General features: G+C 45.5%; 1 protein-coding gene across 1 annotated transcript in view; it reads left to right on the top strand.

Moving 5' to 3' along the window:
* IVL (involucrin) overlaps positions 1-14,162 on the top strand; it is a 30,281-nt gene extending 16,119 nt beyond the window's left edge. Inside the window, exons 4-5 of the mRNA XM_044003228.1 lie at positions 10,547-10,596; positions 12,184-14,162. Of these exons, the coding sequence (XP_043859163.1) occupies positions 10,547-10,596; positions 12,184-13,880 (1,747 nt within the window). The 3' untranslated portion in view covers positions 13,881-14,162. The remainder of the gene's footprint in view (positions 1-10,546; positions 10,597-12,183) is intronic.
* Positions 14,163-15,614: the final 1,452 nt, after the last annotated feature.

The following is a 15,614-nucleotide window of genomic DNA, read 5'->3' as shown; positions in this document are numbered from 1 at the left end:
CTTTTCTCATCTGGCTCAAACTTGGGACTCCTTGAAGGCAAAGATTGTGTCCTTCCCATTAGATGGGGGTCTCCCATGGTCAGGGACCATGTCACTCCATCAGATTATGATGTTTCATGGGCAAGCGCTCTATCTCCTTTATCAGATTGCTTCCTCCACTTCCCTCTTAGGGAAGGGACTGTGTCTCCTCTATCAAACTAGGAGCTGCCTGGGGATAGGGACTGGGTCTTCCCCCATCAGATTGGGGTTTTCCAAACATTGGATCTGTGTCTCCATCATACTGGGGGATCCCTAAGGTAGGGACTATGCCTGTTCTATCAGACTAGGAGTTCTCTGAGGCTAAGGGCTGTTCTTTCACCATCAGATTGTATATGCCAGAAACTTCTTCCTTAGTTTCTCTAGTAAATGACAACTGGACATAGTGTTACCATAACTTTGACCTTGCCCTCTGGGGGAACTCAAGGTATTCCCCCACAGCCTTGGGGAGAATTTGTTCTTCCTAAACTTTTATCAAGTATAAAAGGAGTGATTGTGTTCTCTGACTGATTGACCTGACCATGACTGGCTGATATGAGAGGGAATATTTGGCTTGGTATTAAGTCTCTGAATCTCCACTTGGGTGAGCAAGTTACTGCCAGAAGGCATTTGGCTGAACTCTGGGTCCCCACAGGACCAGCTCTGCTAAATCCTACTCTGCCCAGCCCCCCACCTGCTTGGAAAGGTCTTTGAAATTATTCTCATGAGCAAATCAGGAAGCAATAATACCTGTCAAGAGGCAGCTGAGGCAGGGTCAGGTGATCATACCCACACCCCCTCACTCCCTAATTAACTTCAGAGGAAGGGAGAGAGGAGGGAGACATATGGATGATGGGTCTGAGCTTTATGAGCCCAATCTGAATATTCTACTGAAGGTGGGGTACTATATTTCAATAGTTGAGTAAACTCAAAGCACTTTGAGAAGGGAGACAGCATTAACAACCAGAAGGATTAGAAAAGTCAACCACCTCCTCCCATAGAAAGGGACTCAAAGGATTCTAAAGGACATAGGTGAAGAAAGTATATTTAAGGCATAAAGTGGTGAGCCTTTCCAAAGGCATGGAAGTGAAAGATGGAATACTCAGGCTGGGAAACAAGTAGGAGAACATCATAGATTTTCAATCCCTTGAAGAGCTATCATATAGAAGAGAGATCCGACTTGAATCACCTGGCCCCAGAGAGCACAATTAGAAGTGATGAGGGGCAGCTAGGTGGCGCAGTGGATAAAGCACTGGCCCTGGATTCAGGAGGACCCGAGTTCAAATCCGGTCCCAGACACTTGACACTAGCTGTGTGACCCTGGGCAAGTCCCTTAACCCCCATTGCCCTGCAAAAAAAAAAAAAAAAAAGGAAAGAAAAAAAGAAAAGAAAAAAAGAAGGGATGAGAAGTTGCAGAGGCAGATTCAGTCTTGGAGGCAGCTAAGTGGCATAGTAGCTAGGTTTTGGCTTGGAGTCAAGAAGACAAATTCAAAACCTTCCTTGGATACTTATTAGCTGTGTAACACTGGGCAAGTCATAACCTCTCAGCCTCAGTTTCCTCATCCGTAAAATGAGGATAATAATAGCACCTAACTTACAGGATCAAACAAGGTATCACATAAAACATTTTGCAAATCTCAAACGCATTATATAAATGTCAGCTATTATTGTTACCTTGATAAAAGAATGAGAGCTACATAACCCAAAAGGACATGGGTGGTGTTAGTAAATATTAGGCTCCCCATCACTGGAGGATTTTTTAGTGGGGGTTTGTCAGAAATGCTGCAGAAAGGATTCTTTCTGAGATACAGAGTGGGCTAGATCAGGGCTTCTTAAAAATTTCCCACTCAAGACCTCTTTCCACCCAAGAAACTTTTATGTGATCCCCTGGTATATAGGTATACATAACTTTTTTTTATTTAAATTTTTTTTGAGTGTGAGGCAATTGGAGTTAAGTGACTTGCCTAGGGTCACACAGCTAGTTATTGTTAAGTGTCTGAGACCACATTTGAACTCAGGTCCTCCTGAATTCAGGGCCGGTGCTCTATCCACTGCGCCATCTAGCTGTCCCTATACATAACTTTTTATTGTCAAATTTTTGACATTTGACAAATTTTTACAACCCCCACATATAGTTAGTTACACGACCCCATATGGAGCTGAGACCCACAGTTTAAGAAGCTTTGGGCTAGATGACCTCTGAGGTCTCTTCTAATTCTGTGCACAGGGGTGTGCTGGTCCCAATTGATCAGTACGTCTTATTTATTTAATTATCTTTACTTAAGAAAGTCAGGGAGAAAATATTAACGCACAATAAATTTAAAACTGTATCCTGCTTACATTTCCTCCCCTAAAGCTGGTTGCTAAATATTAACCAGCACCATTACTTCACTTGCTGATCTCATCAGCTCCCATAGATCTAATTACCATCTCTATGTTGGTGATTCTCAAATTGATTTTTCTTGCCCCAGTCTCTGCTGACTTTTAGTCTCACATTCCCAATTGCCTTTCAGACAACTTGAATGGGATTTCCAGTAGACATCTTAAACTCAACATGTCCAAAACAGAGCACATTATCTTTTCCCCTAAATCATCCCTCCCTCCTACCTTCTCTATTACTGTAGTGGACAACAGTATTCCCCCAGTCCCTCAGGCTCTCAATTTAGGAGTTATCCTGGATTCCTTGTTATCTCTTACTCTGCCATAGCTACGCTATTGCTGTCAATTTCACCTTTGCAATGATCTCCTGAAAATGCCCCCTTCTCAGTACTGCTTCCCACCCTAGTACAAGCCCTCATCTCCTCACACCTGGATTAATGTAATAGCCCACTGATGGGTCTGCCTGCTTCAAGTCTCTCCCCACTTCAATTAATCCTCCATCAGCCACCAAAGTGATATTTCTAAAGCACAGGTCTGATCATGTTACCTTCCTACTCTATGAACTACAGTAGTTCCCTGTTACCTCCAGAATGAAATACGAAATGTTCTGTTTGGCATTTGTTTGGCATTCAAAGCCCTTCATAACCCAGTCTCCTCTTACTTTTGCAGTCTTCTTATACCTTAGTTCCCAAGATGGACTCTTTGATCCGGTGACACTGGCCTCCTGGCTGTTGCTCAAGACAATCCAATTTTTGGCTCCCGGAATTTTCTCTGGCAGTGCCCCATGCCTGGAAGGCTCTCGCATCTCCACTCCAACTAATGACCTCCCTGGCTTCCTTTAAGTCCCAACAGCCTACCTTCTACAGGAAGCCTTCCCAATCCCTCTTAATTCCAGTGCTTTCCCTCTTTCAATTATTTCCTATTTATCCTTTATAGAGCTTGCTTTGTATTGTAAACTCCTTGAGGGCAGGTATTGTCTGTTGCCTCTTTTTGTGTCCTCAGAGTTTAGCACAGTGCCTAGCACGTGGTAGGTGCTTAATAAATGTTGATTGATCGATTGGGTCAGTCCCCAAGGGATTTGGGAGTTGCTAGCTGTTTTTAAGATCACAGAATGTTAGAGGCAAAATAAATGTTCTAGGCAGGGGCTGAGGATTTCGTACCTTTCTGTGTCTATTCCCTCACAGTAGCAAATCTTAAATCTCAGGTTGCCTTCTTTGAGAAATTGATTTGACCCTGTGATTGGTGATTGGAATTGCATGTAGGTCAGTCGAGGCAACACACACACACACACACACACACACACACACACACTTGTAGTTCTTGTTGTTTTTGGAGGCTGAGGGGATCACTTGAGTCCTGGAGTTCTGAGTTGCAGTAGGGCTAGAGAGGATCAGGTGTCCGCCCTAAATACAGTACTAATATGGTGAGTGAGTCCCTGAGGGTGGAGAACCACTAGACTCCCTAAGGAAGGACAAAGCAGCCCAGGTCAGAAAAACAGAACAGGTTAAAGCTTCTGTACCAATTAGTATTGGGATAGGGATCCATGAGTGGCCACTGCATTTCAAACCCAGATGAGATAGGGAGTCCCAGTCTCAAAAAAAAAAAAAAAAAAAGGAATTCCACGTGCCTAGTGAGGAACCATCTTCTCTTATAGGAATGGCTCTCAGTCTCCTCATCTATAAAGTGGGGATAGTGATAACTAACATTTATATAGCCCTTTAAGGTTTGCAAAGTATTTTACATATATTATCTTATTTGACTGTCCCAACAACCCACATGAAGTAGGTGCTCTTATTATCCTCATCTTACAGATGAGAAAATTGAGGCTATAAGAAGTTGAGTGACTTACACACAGCTAGTCTCGAACTCAGACATTCTTTTTTAAAGTTTATTTTAATTTTTTTCAAAGTCAGGCATTCTTGACTCCAAGTCCAATGCTCTATTCATCATACCACCAAAATGATATGTGTTCTGCCTACCTCACAGGTCATTGTGGTGAGGAAATGGTTGGTAAGCCTTAAAATGTCTTAGAAATGTAAGTTATTAATTGTAATTAGTGCCATAGTTAAAGGGCAGGTGTAATTCCAAGGATTCTTTCACTAGAAGGTGGAGGAGAGTTAGCCAAAAGTTCTTGAGAACAAAAAGGGCAGTTGGACTTAGACATAGGGAAGGAGGGACAGGATACAATTGTATAAAATATGGACTTGTTGACCTCCCCCCCCAAACAACAACAACAACAGCAACAACAACAACAACAACAACAACAGCGGTTCCATTCAGAGTAAAGTGTCAAATCAACAAAGATTTTTTAATAGCTTGTATGTGCTGGGCACTCTGCTAATGTGTGAGAGAGGGCATTAATCCCATCCAATAGCCCAGTGGAAAGTCAGGCCTGGAAATCCCAGATCCTCTATTTCCTGACTTCCCTCCATGCCATACACCCGGATCAGAGAAGAGCCCCAGCCTTTACTCCCTTCTCTCCTCACAGCTGGGGGCAGAAGTTCACTCTGCCCCTGCTGACCTAGCACTTGGGAAAGCCAGGATTAGAGAATGAAAGTGAGTCACTGAAAGTCAAAGAAAATGAAGGTGGCAGGAAGGAGGGAGGAGAAGGGAGGGGAAGCTGATGATGTGACAATCCAGTGAGGCAAACCCAACGTGGGGTAGGGGAGACTGGAGCACTGGGTTCTATAGCTCTGGTCCCTCAGTCTGCCCTTCTCCTGCTCTTGGGGTGTGCTGGGGCCAGCTCAAACTTTCTGTGTGAGCATTTATACCTCAGAAATCAGCAAACTACAAATCAGGGTTTGCTTTGTTTATTGTGTTGATTGTCTAGTGATGGAAATGGAAATTCTAGAAAATGTTATTAATACAGATTAAACTGAAAAGCATGTGCTATGGGCACATTTTTGGGGTTGGGTCAGAGAGCCCACTGTTAAAACACTTATCAGTATGCTTCTTCCCTATCTTTTCCTCTTGGAACCTGTCTATCGTTTTGTTTTTTCATTTAATTAATTAATTTATTTTTGTGGGGGCAATGAGGGTTAAGTGACTTGCCCAGGGTCACACAGCTAGTAAGTGTCAAATGTCTGAGGCCAGATTTGAACTCAGGTCCTCCTGCATCCAGGACTGGTGCTTTATCCATCTAGCTACCCCCTTGGCTATAATTTTTTCTTGGCAACTTGCTAATACGCTTATCATGTTATACCTACCAATATTGTGGTTTGTATACCCTGACCAGACCATCAACTCTACAAGGGATTGGATTGTGTATGTCTTAGACTTTGCATTGGGAATAAATGCAGACATAGCCTGCATGCTGAAGGTGCTTAATGGTTGTTTTCCTTCATTCTTCTTTTTCCTTTTTTTTGCAGGGCAATGGGGGTTAAGTGACTTGCCCAGGGTCACACAGCTAGTAAGTGTTAAGTGTCTGAGGCTGGATTTGAACTCAGGTCCTCCTGACTCCAGGGCCGGTGCTCTATCCACTGTGCCACCTAGCTGCCCCTTTCCTTCATTCTTGAAGAAGACCAAAATGACCTCACTATGTTAGAGTCAAGTTATCGTGTGTCTGTGTCTGATGGGCTGATCGGACCAATAGTAGCTCAGAATGCTGTACCACAGGCAGGCACAAAAAACCCATGTGAACATTGGAGGTGGATTCTCTCAATTCTTAGTCAGTCTGACAATGGACCCTGCATCCTTTCCCTTCTTGCTTCCATTTCTTTTTTTTAAATAATATTTTATTCCCCTCCCTCAATTACATGTAAAAACAATTTTTAACATTATTATTTTTTAAAGTTTCTAGTTCTAGGGGCAGCTAGGTGGCACAGTGGATAGAGCACCGGCCCTGAATTCAGAAGGACCTGAGTTCAAATCCGGTCTCAGACACTTAACACTTACTAGCTGCGTGACCCTGAGCAAGTCACTTAACCCCAATTGCCTTACCAAAAAAAAATGTTTCTAGTTCTAAATTCTAACCCTTTCTCCCTGCCCTTTCTGCTCCCAGACATCATGTATAATCTAGTATAGGTTATACAAGTCTTGCTTCCATTTCTTCTCTTCATTAGGGGCAATGAGCTTAGTTCAAAGGGAAGGATTGGGGAGAAGAGGGAGAAGAGAAGACCCTAGTGAGGCCAATGGGTAGAGATCTAGGTGAGGGGCAGCCTTTATCAGGAAACAAGCCCAAAATCAGGGCAGAGATCTAGTTTGATGTCTTCTCAGGACTAGCTGCCCATGTCAGCATATCTAGATGGTGAGAACATGTTGAAAGCTGTCTCTGCCTCCCCCCTCCTTCCTTCCTGCTCCTCTCCTCTCCCCACCTCAACCTTAACCCTAACCTCAACCTGAGTTGGAAGAAGAAAGCTATTAAGTCTGCTACTCAGATGCTTTTCTTCTCTTCCTCCCTCAACATCAGGTTAAATAGGACCTCACTACAGAGAGAAACCTGCTCCAGAAAGAAAACTACCGATGAACCTCTTAGGCTCCTGGTCCAGACCTCACATTAGCATGGATGGTCTGGGGTAACAAAGGGGAGGGGATCAGAGAAGACTCAGGTGTCATGAGGCATGAGCTCATCTTGGTTATCCAGGGCGGGGGCTGGACAGTTACACTCATCATGTGAACTTGTGGACCTGTGAGATCAACCCCCGAGGCAGACTAGGGGTTAGAGAGAAACCCACTTAAGGGTGGGTTCCCTCAAAGGGCAACCAGAGAAGTGGAGGACCCGGCCCCCAAGGCAGAAGCTGGGGGTATGTCTGACTTTTCGAGCTATCCTTGGATTCTCTAATTTCATCTTCTTCCTCACTCTGCTTCCTCCCCTCCTCTACCCCTTCCCCTCTCCCTCCCCCGCTCCCCTCACCTGTTCTTCCTGATTTTCCTGGAATGATCAAATGCTCACACAGACACTCTCCCCCCCAAGGCCCTCATTATGCTGTGAATCAGAGGGTGGAGAGAAGATCTCTGATACCCAGGCCGAAGAAACCGGTGTGACTTCCTCTTGACAGCTGCCAGCTCCTCTTGGTTGTCACGGACCTGTCAGGGCCATATTTCACTTCTGAGCTCAGTATCCAGAGGTGAAAGGGACAAGTCGTTATGCGTGCCAGTGAGGCAATCCAGGTTCCTAGGAGGAGCCCAGTTTCTTGGCTTCTTCAAGGTCTATGGTTTTGAAACCTGAGAGAGGAGATGAGGATATTCACTGCTCCAACATCCACCACCACCACCACCACCCCCTCAAGTCTTGGGGTTTTGTTCTCACCCCTCAGGAGCTCTTCCTGCTCCCTCTCTCTTACCCTTCTCTCCACCCATCTTCAAAATGGTCTCTGTTAGCTGAAAAGGAAAAAAGTACAGGGTTAACGCGGGGAGGGGGCATGTCTGGGTCCTCTGACCCTCCTCTCCCCAAGGAAGGATTACAAGGGTTTTGGTGTAGGCAGAAGGGACAGGGAGAGAGAAAGGGCATGGGTGAGGTAGGGATGGACTGTCCGTTTCCAGAATTAGAGGGTCAGGAGTCCCTCTTCCCTCTCTTGCTCCACCCCTCCCAAACCCAGAGAGATTTATGTCAGCCTTGGATCACAGGGAAAAGCTAGGGAGGAGAAGAGAAAGCCACAAAGCATGGGGTGTATGGGGTGGGGAGGATGATGCTAGGGGGAGAGGAAAGGAGGGCATATAAGGAAGGTAGCACCTAGAGAAGAAGCGATGGGGTAGGAATTGATGTGAAAGGGGTAAGTGCAAGGGGGAAGGAAGATACCAGTAGAAGAGGGAGGGGGGTTGAGGAAGGCTATGTGGAGAGGCGGGGGGGGGGGGGGGGGGGGAAGAGGAGGCTGGTGGCAGCCACATGAAGCAACACATGCCTCATGTCTCAGAAAAAAAGCTCAGAGCTGAGAAAGAAGAGAACTTTCTGTCCCACTGACCTTTTGGAAGGACACATTTCCATCACTCAGTCAATAAAGCATTTATCATTGGCTTATTATATGACAAGTCCTGTGCTAAGTGCTGGGGATATAAAAATAGGTAAATACAGTCCCTGTCCTCAAGAAGCTTACATTCTAGAGAGGGAGACAACATGAACAAATAAGTAGGTATACACCCACACCTATATGTATATCTATAAAATATATATGCATATACAAATATATGTATATATTTACACACATACACACACAGAAGAGATGTAAGGTAACCTTGGAGGGGAAGGCTACAGGAGCTGTAGTGATGGGAAACCTATCCTGTAGAAGAGGTATCTTGATGGAAGCTGAGGGAACTGAGGCAGGGGTAAAGAGGGAGATCATCCCAGGAATCGTAGACAGTACAGAGGATGTCTCACAGAAATGGGAGAATTAGGCCAGCGTGACCTAATTGTAGTGTATGGAGGGGAATAGAGCACAAGAAGACAGGTGAGGTAGGCAGGGACCAGGTTGTGAAGAGCCTTTAAATGACAGAGGAATTTCTATTTGATCCTATTGGTAATTACAGTGTTCTCACCAATGATACCCCCTTTCAAAGATCTTTTCAGCAATTCTTGCTCCATAGCTTTGATGAAAAAGTTGGAGAAACTGTTGGAGAACAGGGAAACCTCACTGGATCTGCCCCAGATGGGAGAAGCAAAAAATTATATGTCATTGCAGCACACCTGTGTTTATTTTATATTCTATTTTTTTTGGTGAGGGCAATGAGGGTTAAATGACTTGCCAAGGGTCACACAGCTAGTAAGTGTCAAGGTGAAGGTGCTTAATGGTTGTTTTCCTTCATTCTTTTTTTTTTCCTTTTTTTTTGCAGGGCAATGGGGGTTAAGTGACTTGCCCAGGGTCACACAGCTAGTGTCAAGTGTCTGAGGCCGGATTTGAACTCAGGTCCTCCTGAATCCAGGTCCGGAGGTTTAATCCACCGAGCCACCTAGCTGCCCCCTTATTTTATATTCTAAATGGAAAAAAAAAAGAAGCATGATGTACTTCCCATATCTCCCTATAGCACTGTGTGACCAGTGTATACATGAGACCACTTTAGAACAGTGTCAGTTAGGCTGCTTGGATGGGGTGTAAGACAGTGCCCAGAGTGGTTCTGGGAACATATTCATTGTCCAATTTAAAAGGAAATATTCTTGACTTCATGTAAAGATAGATTACCTTTATAAAATTTAGTCTTAGAGTTTGATATTCTTTTATTTGAATTCTATAATTTGAAGTCACATTTTATATGGGGAGGTCCAAGGTTATGTCCTAGATCAGGACTTTTGAAACTTTTTCAATGTGTAACCCCTTTTTACCCAAGAAATTTTTACATGTATATAAGTATAGGTATATGTGTGTATGTACATATGTGTGTATATATATACATATATGTATGTTTTTATGTGTATAGGTATATACAATAGGTATAAATAACCTTTTACTGTTGCCAAATTTTTTGTGACCCCCCCACTTCAGTTACATGATCACATATGGGGTTGCAACCAACAGTTTAAGAAGCTAGGTCCTAGGGGGCAGTTAGGTGGCGCAGTGGATAAAGCACTGGCCCTGGATTCAGGAGTACCTGAGTTCAAATCCGGCCTCAGACCCTTGACACTTACTAGCTGTGTGACCCTGGGCAAGTCACTTAACCCCCATTGCCCCGCCAAAAAAAATAAAGAAGCTAGGTCCTAGCTAGATAAATTCCTGCCTCCTCTTCCCCTTCCTTTGTAAAGGGTTCTGTTCCTTTTACCCTTTTTTTCCAGGTCCTTTGAACTTCCCAAATACCTTCCTCTACATGCTTGAGATTTTTCTCATTCTTTTTTTTTCTTCATACTTCAATATATGTGATTATCCCATTTTACAGATGAGGCCCAGAACCCTGAGCCCATTTTACAGGTGAGGATATGGAGAGGCATGGCTAAGGTCACAAGGGATGAGGATATGGGGCCCAGGACCCCAAGGCTATATGCCTCAGCCAGGAGAGACCCTAGCAAATGCCTCATCAGGTGAGTGTCACGCTGGAGAACACTTTAGTGGCATAGGAGCTGTCCCTGGGAGAAAGAGCCCCCAGGGGGATTTTGCTGCTGGATTTAGTCATGAGTCAGGAAGGGACTGGAGGAAGTTGACCAACCTGGGGTGGTGAAACCAGTCAGTCCCCATCCCGCTCCAGTGCCCCACACGTTGAAGGTTGGGTTATAAAACCTCTCCCACCTCAGTACTCAGCCACTTCTGCAGCCTCCTGTTCAGCTTCCCCTGGTGAACACTGGTAAGTCTTAGCCAACTGATCCCGGGGGCTTCAGGGTGGGGTTCCTTCCATCATGGTCAGTTTCATGGCCATGGAACTCAGGGGAGTCTGGCAGGCAATGGGGGAGAGGGTTGAACAGGTTATGAATGCTCTCCAGCTGGATCCAGATGTGTTTCCCTCTCAGTTGTGTATACTTACTTAGCTTGTGAATCTTTGTCTCCATGCTTAGAGAAAGGAAAGCATGGATAATCCAAATAATGTAATCTATAATAATGTATCTGGCTTAGAAATGGAGTCTAGAATTGGGGTAGCTAGGTGGGAGGAGGTGGTGGGACTAGGTTGCCCAGCATCCTAAGCCTGGGAGCTGGGAAGAAGTGTGTCAGCAGTCCCTTTGTAGGAGTAGAATTTGGGGCATGGGGGATCAGAGTGCTAAGATCACAGGATCATAGATTTAGATCTGAATAGGATCTGAAAGATCATTTTGTTCAAACTCCTCATTTTACAGATGAAGAAACTGAGGCAAAGAGAGATTTGAGTGCATTGCAGAGCCAGAGCCCTAACTCAGTTCCTCCAACTGCAAATTTTAGCAGGCTTTCCACACACAATACTGAATGGATCTTATCCAGTGGAAAGTTGGTTTTGTATAGATTTCAGGTTTAGGAAAGGAAGAACCTCACAGGGTAGGCTCCTTCTTTTTTTCTTATGTTCCCATTTCACCTCTAATGGTAGTGGTATTGGTTATTAAAGAAGGAAGTGTGTTATATGGGGCAGCTAGTTGGCATAGTGGATAGAGTGTTAGGTCTAGAGATGGAGAAATTTATATTAGTGAAGTAAAATATGACTTCAGAAACTAATTAGCTTTGTGACCATAGGCAAGTCACTTAACTGCCTCAGTTTCCTCATTTATAAAATGAGTTGGAGAAGGAAATGGGCCAGTCCAGTACTTTTGCTAAGAAAACCCCAACTGGGGGTCAGGAAGAATTGGACACAACTGAAAAATGACTGAACGATAACAAAAATACATTATATTGGAAATCAGACCTTGGAAAAGTCAGTTATCTCATCTGTAACATGAGGAGACCTGTTCCCAGGCAACTCTTGGAGGACCATTGATGTACTCTGTGGTTAACAAAGACCCAATCCCCAGGGATTGGGCAGCGACAGGGCACAGTGTATAAAGGTGCTAGATTTGGAATCAGAAAGGCTTGAATTCAAATTCCTCCAGAGACACTTAGTAGTTCTGTGATCACTGGCAAATTACTTAACCCTCTCTCATTGTCCCTTGGGGATAATAATAGTCCCTACCTCATATGGCTGTTGTGAGGCTCCAATGAAATAACATGTGTAAAGTGCTTTTGCAAGTCTTAAAGTTTCCAGGGCCCAAGGTGCTGACTTGATACCACCAATAAGCGTTATCACCAAGCTACAGTTGTCCCTCTCCCCACCCCTAAACTACTGGACTCTTCCATTCTCAGCAGAAAGGTACAACTCCTCACTTCACAGTGAGGTGCTTTACAAATGAGAAGTCAGGAGCTGCCTGTTGTTTTTGGCTTTGAACTTCTAAACTAGGTTCTGAGCCCCTATGGTAACTTATTTTTTTTCTTTTAGGTAGAATTAACGTCATCTCCAAGATGTCTCATTATCAGCACAAACAACCTGTGAGCCTTCCTCCTGCCCTCAACCAGGAGCAGTGTAAGCAGCCCCTGCCCCAGATCCCTGTCCCTGTCCCTGTCCCACAGGAACAAGTGAAGCAGCCCACGCCAGTACCTGTGCCATGCCCAGTGCCTGAGCAAGTCCTCTATGGGCAAGAAGAGCACACCATTCCTGTGAAGAGTGTTCCTGTTCTTACTCCACAGCTGGACCAGAAAGGAGAGCATCAACTGGAAGAGCATCTGGAACATAAGCAAGAACAGCATCTGGGAGAGCAGCTGGAACATAAGCAAGTGCAGCAGCTGGAAGAGCAGCTGGGACATAAGGAAGAACAGCAGCTGGGAGAGCAGCTGGAGCATAAGGAAGAGCAGCAGCTAGAACATAAGCAAGTGCAGCAGCTGGAAGAGCAGCTGGGACATAAGCAAGAGCAGCAGCTGGAACATAAGAAAGAACAGCAGCTGGAGCATAAGGGAGAGCAGCAGCTGGAACATAAGGGAGAGCAGCAGCTGGAACATAAGGAAGAACAGCAGCTAGAACATAAGGAAGAACAGCAGCTGGAACATAAGGGAGAGCAGCAGCTGGGAGAGCAGCTGGAGCAACAGGGGGAGCATAAGCAAGAACACCACCTGGTACATAAGCGAGTGCAGCAGCTGGAAGAGCAGCTAGGACATAAGGAAGAACAGCAACTGGAGCATAAACAAGAGCAGCAGCTGGAACATAAGGGAGAGCAGCAGCTGGAACATAAAGAAGAACAGCAGCTGGAACATAAGCAAGAGCAGCAGCTGGAACATAAGGGAGAGCAGCAGCTGGAACATAAAGAAGAACAGCAGCTGGAACATAAGGAAGAACAGCAGCTGGAACATAAAGAAGAACAGCAGCTGGAACATAAGGGAGAGCAGCAGCTGGGAGAGCAGCTGGAGCAACAGCTAGAGCATAAGCAAGAACACCACCTGGTACATAAGCGAGTGCAGCAGCTGGAAGAGCAGCTAGGACATAAGGAAGAACAGCAGCTGGAGCATAAGCAAGAGCAGCAGCTGGAAGAGCAGCTGGAACATAAGCAAGAGCAGCAGCTGGAAGAGCAGCTGGAACATAAGGGAGAGCAGCAGCTGGAACATAAGCAAGAGCAGCAGCTGGAGCATAAGCAAGTACAGCAGTTGGAAGAGCAGCTGGAACACAAGCAAGAACAGCAGCTGGAGCATAAGCAAATGCAGCAGTTGGAAGAGCAGCTGGAACATAAGCAAGAACAGCAGCTGGAACATGAACAAGAGCAGCAGCTGGAAGAGCAGCTGAAACATAAGGGAGAGCAGCAGCTGGAACATAAGGGAGAACAGCAGCTGGAGCATAAGCAAGTGCAGCAGTTGGAAGAGCAGCTGGAACATAAGCAAGAGCAGCAGCTGGGAGAGCAGCTGGAGCAGCAGGAAGGGCAGCGGCTGGAGCAGCAGCTGGAGCAGAAGGAAGAGGAGCTAAAGCAGCAATTGGAGGAGCAGGAAGAACAGCAGCAGCAGCTGGAGCCACAACAGGAGCCTCAAGGGTGCATTGAAGTTCCCATCCCCATCAAAGAACCTGCGCTGGTCCCCCAGGCTCCAGAAGAGCACTTCCCTGCCATGGAGCAGCAACAGCGGAAGCAGCAGGTGCAGTGGCCCTTCAAACAATAATAACTCTCCCCAGCTTTCCTGCCCAGGGACCTCTTCTCCCCATAAAATGAAGAGTTAGAGAGAGACCTGCCCAGGCTTACCTCATGCTTTCCCCAGCCTAGGTGGTCCGCCTCAACCTGTGAACGCCCCGGATTCCCTTCCTCTCTCAGCATATTTCATCCATCTCTAGGACTGGGGGTGGACATTGAAAGAGGGGAGACCATTCTCTCCCTTGTCCTGCCTCCCCCTAACCCATCCGCACCTTGGGAATTGAGCCTCTACTCAGTGGACTGTGTAATCTTTGTGGTGTCATAAATTTCATCCTTAAGTTTTGTGTGACTGTTTCGATGTCAGTGAGCATTTCTGCTCCTACCAATAAATCTTGAAATCCTTGAAACAGTTTCCTCTTCTTTATTCACTAACACAGGATCTGTTCCCAGTATCATCCATATTTGATGTCTGGCTTTCCTTTGGCCAGTTCCTTTGTTACTCAGTTTGATGCACTAGAGATAAGAATGAACTGGGATTCAGTAGACCTGGGTTCAAATCCTATCTCTGCCACTTTTTATGACTTTGGGCAAATTACTTCCCTGAGACTCAGTCTTCCTATCTTTAAAAATAAGACAGTGCAGAGGGTGGGGACAGGGAGTTAAAATAGATGGATGAGATCTGAGGATGCTCAGAAACTTCATGCAGCTCTCACTGATTCTATAGCTGTAACAACTCCTTAAAGTAAAACAGACAGGAACAAGGACAGCGGAACTCCACCAGGTAACTAGCCTCTGAAACATTCTCTGAATGCTCCTCTTACACCCGAACCTAAGATCATTGGTCTAGAGCTAGAAGGGGCCTTAGAGGTCTTTGAATTCAATTTGCCCATTTTCCAGATGAGGAAACTGAGGCTCAGGGATGTTAAGTGATGGGTCCAAGGACACCTAGGTAGCAAGTGAGATTTGAAAACATTTCCTCTCTTTCCAAATCCGTTGCTCCTTCCCCTGCTGTTATGCTGTGTCAGAGATCTGTCATCTCCTTATAAAATTGGGTCAGCTCTACCTATGCCCATGGGTGTGTCTCAGCCTGTCAATGGATCCCCAGGGAGAATCTTGGGGGAGAGGGAGGAGACAGGCATAAGGGTCAACAAGGAGGGGGGTGGGTCTAGATCCTCATCATGGTCTTCATCACCCTCCACCTCCCCTTTTCTCTCCCTCAGTTTCTCTCCCTAGATGTGAGGAATATTTGCTGTTATGCTGGCAGAACATGGACTGGCCAGCAGCTGGGCGTATCTCCCTGAGGACTTTCATCAGTACAGCACTAGGCCAGTGAAGCCTTTCTAAATCAATTATTTTAGTTCCCCTGATCTAAACCAGTCCATTGTGACTCCCTCTATACTGGATAGCCACCAAAAAATGATATCTCCCTCCTCCCATGAACACCCTCACTGATTTGGGGGTATTTAATCTTTCCCTTCTCTCTGCCATGAATCAAATTCATCCTAATTCAGCCAATTAGGAAGCTTTCTGATGACCCAGGTGAGAGAAGGTTTGTGGCTTTTCAACCAAATAACTAGACTGTACACAATCACTTATTTTTTTGGGGGGGGGCAATGAGGGTTAAGTGACTTGCTGGTAAGTGTCATGTGTCTGTCTGAATTCAGATTTGAATTCAGGTCCTCCTGAATCCAGGGCCAGTGCTTTATCTACTGCACCACCTAGCTGCCCCCGCCCCAATCACTTAATAAATAAGTTATTTCCCCTT

Source organism: Dromiciops gliroides, chromosome 4 (genome assembly GCF_019393635.1).
Source record: "Dromiciops gliroides isolate mDroGli1 chromosome 4, mDroGli1.pri, whole genome shotgun sequence".
In the NCBI taxonomy this organism is placed as follows: Eukaryota; Metazoa; Chordata; class Mammalia; order Microbiotheria; family Microbiotheriidae; genus Dromiciops; species Dromiciops gliroides.
The sequence above is the reverse complement of the archived record's forward strand: the minus strand, read 5'-3'. Positions and strand labels throughout refer to the sequence as shown.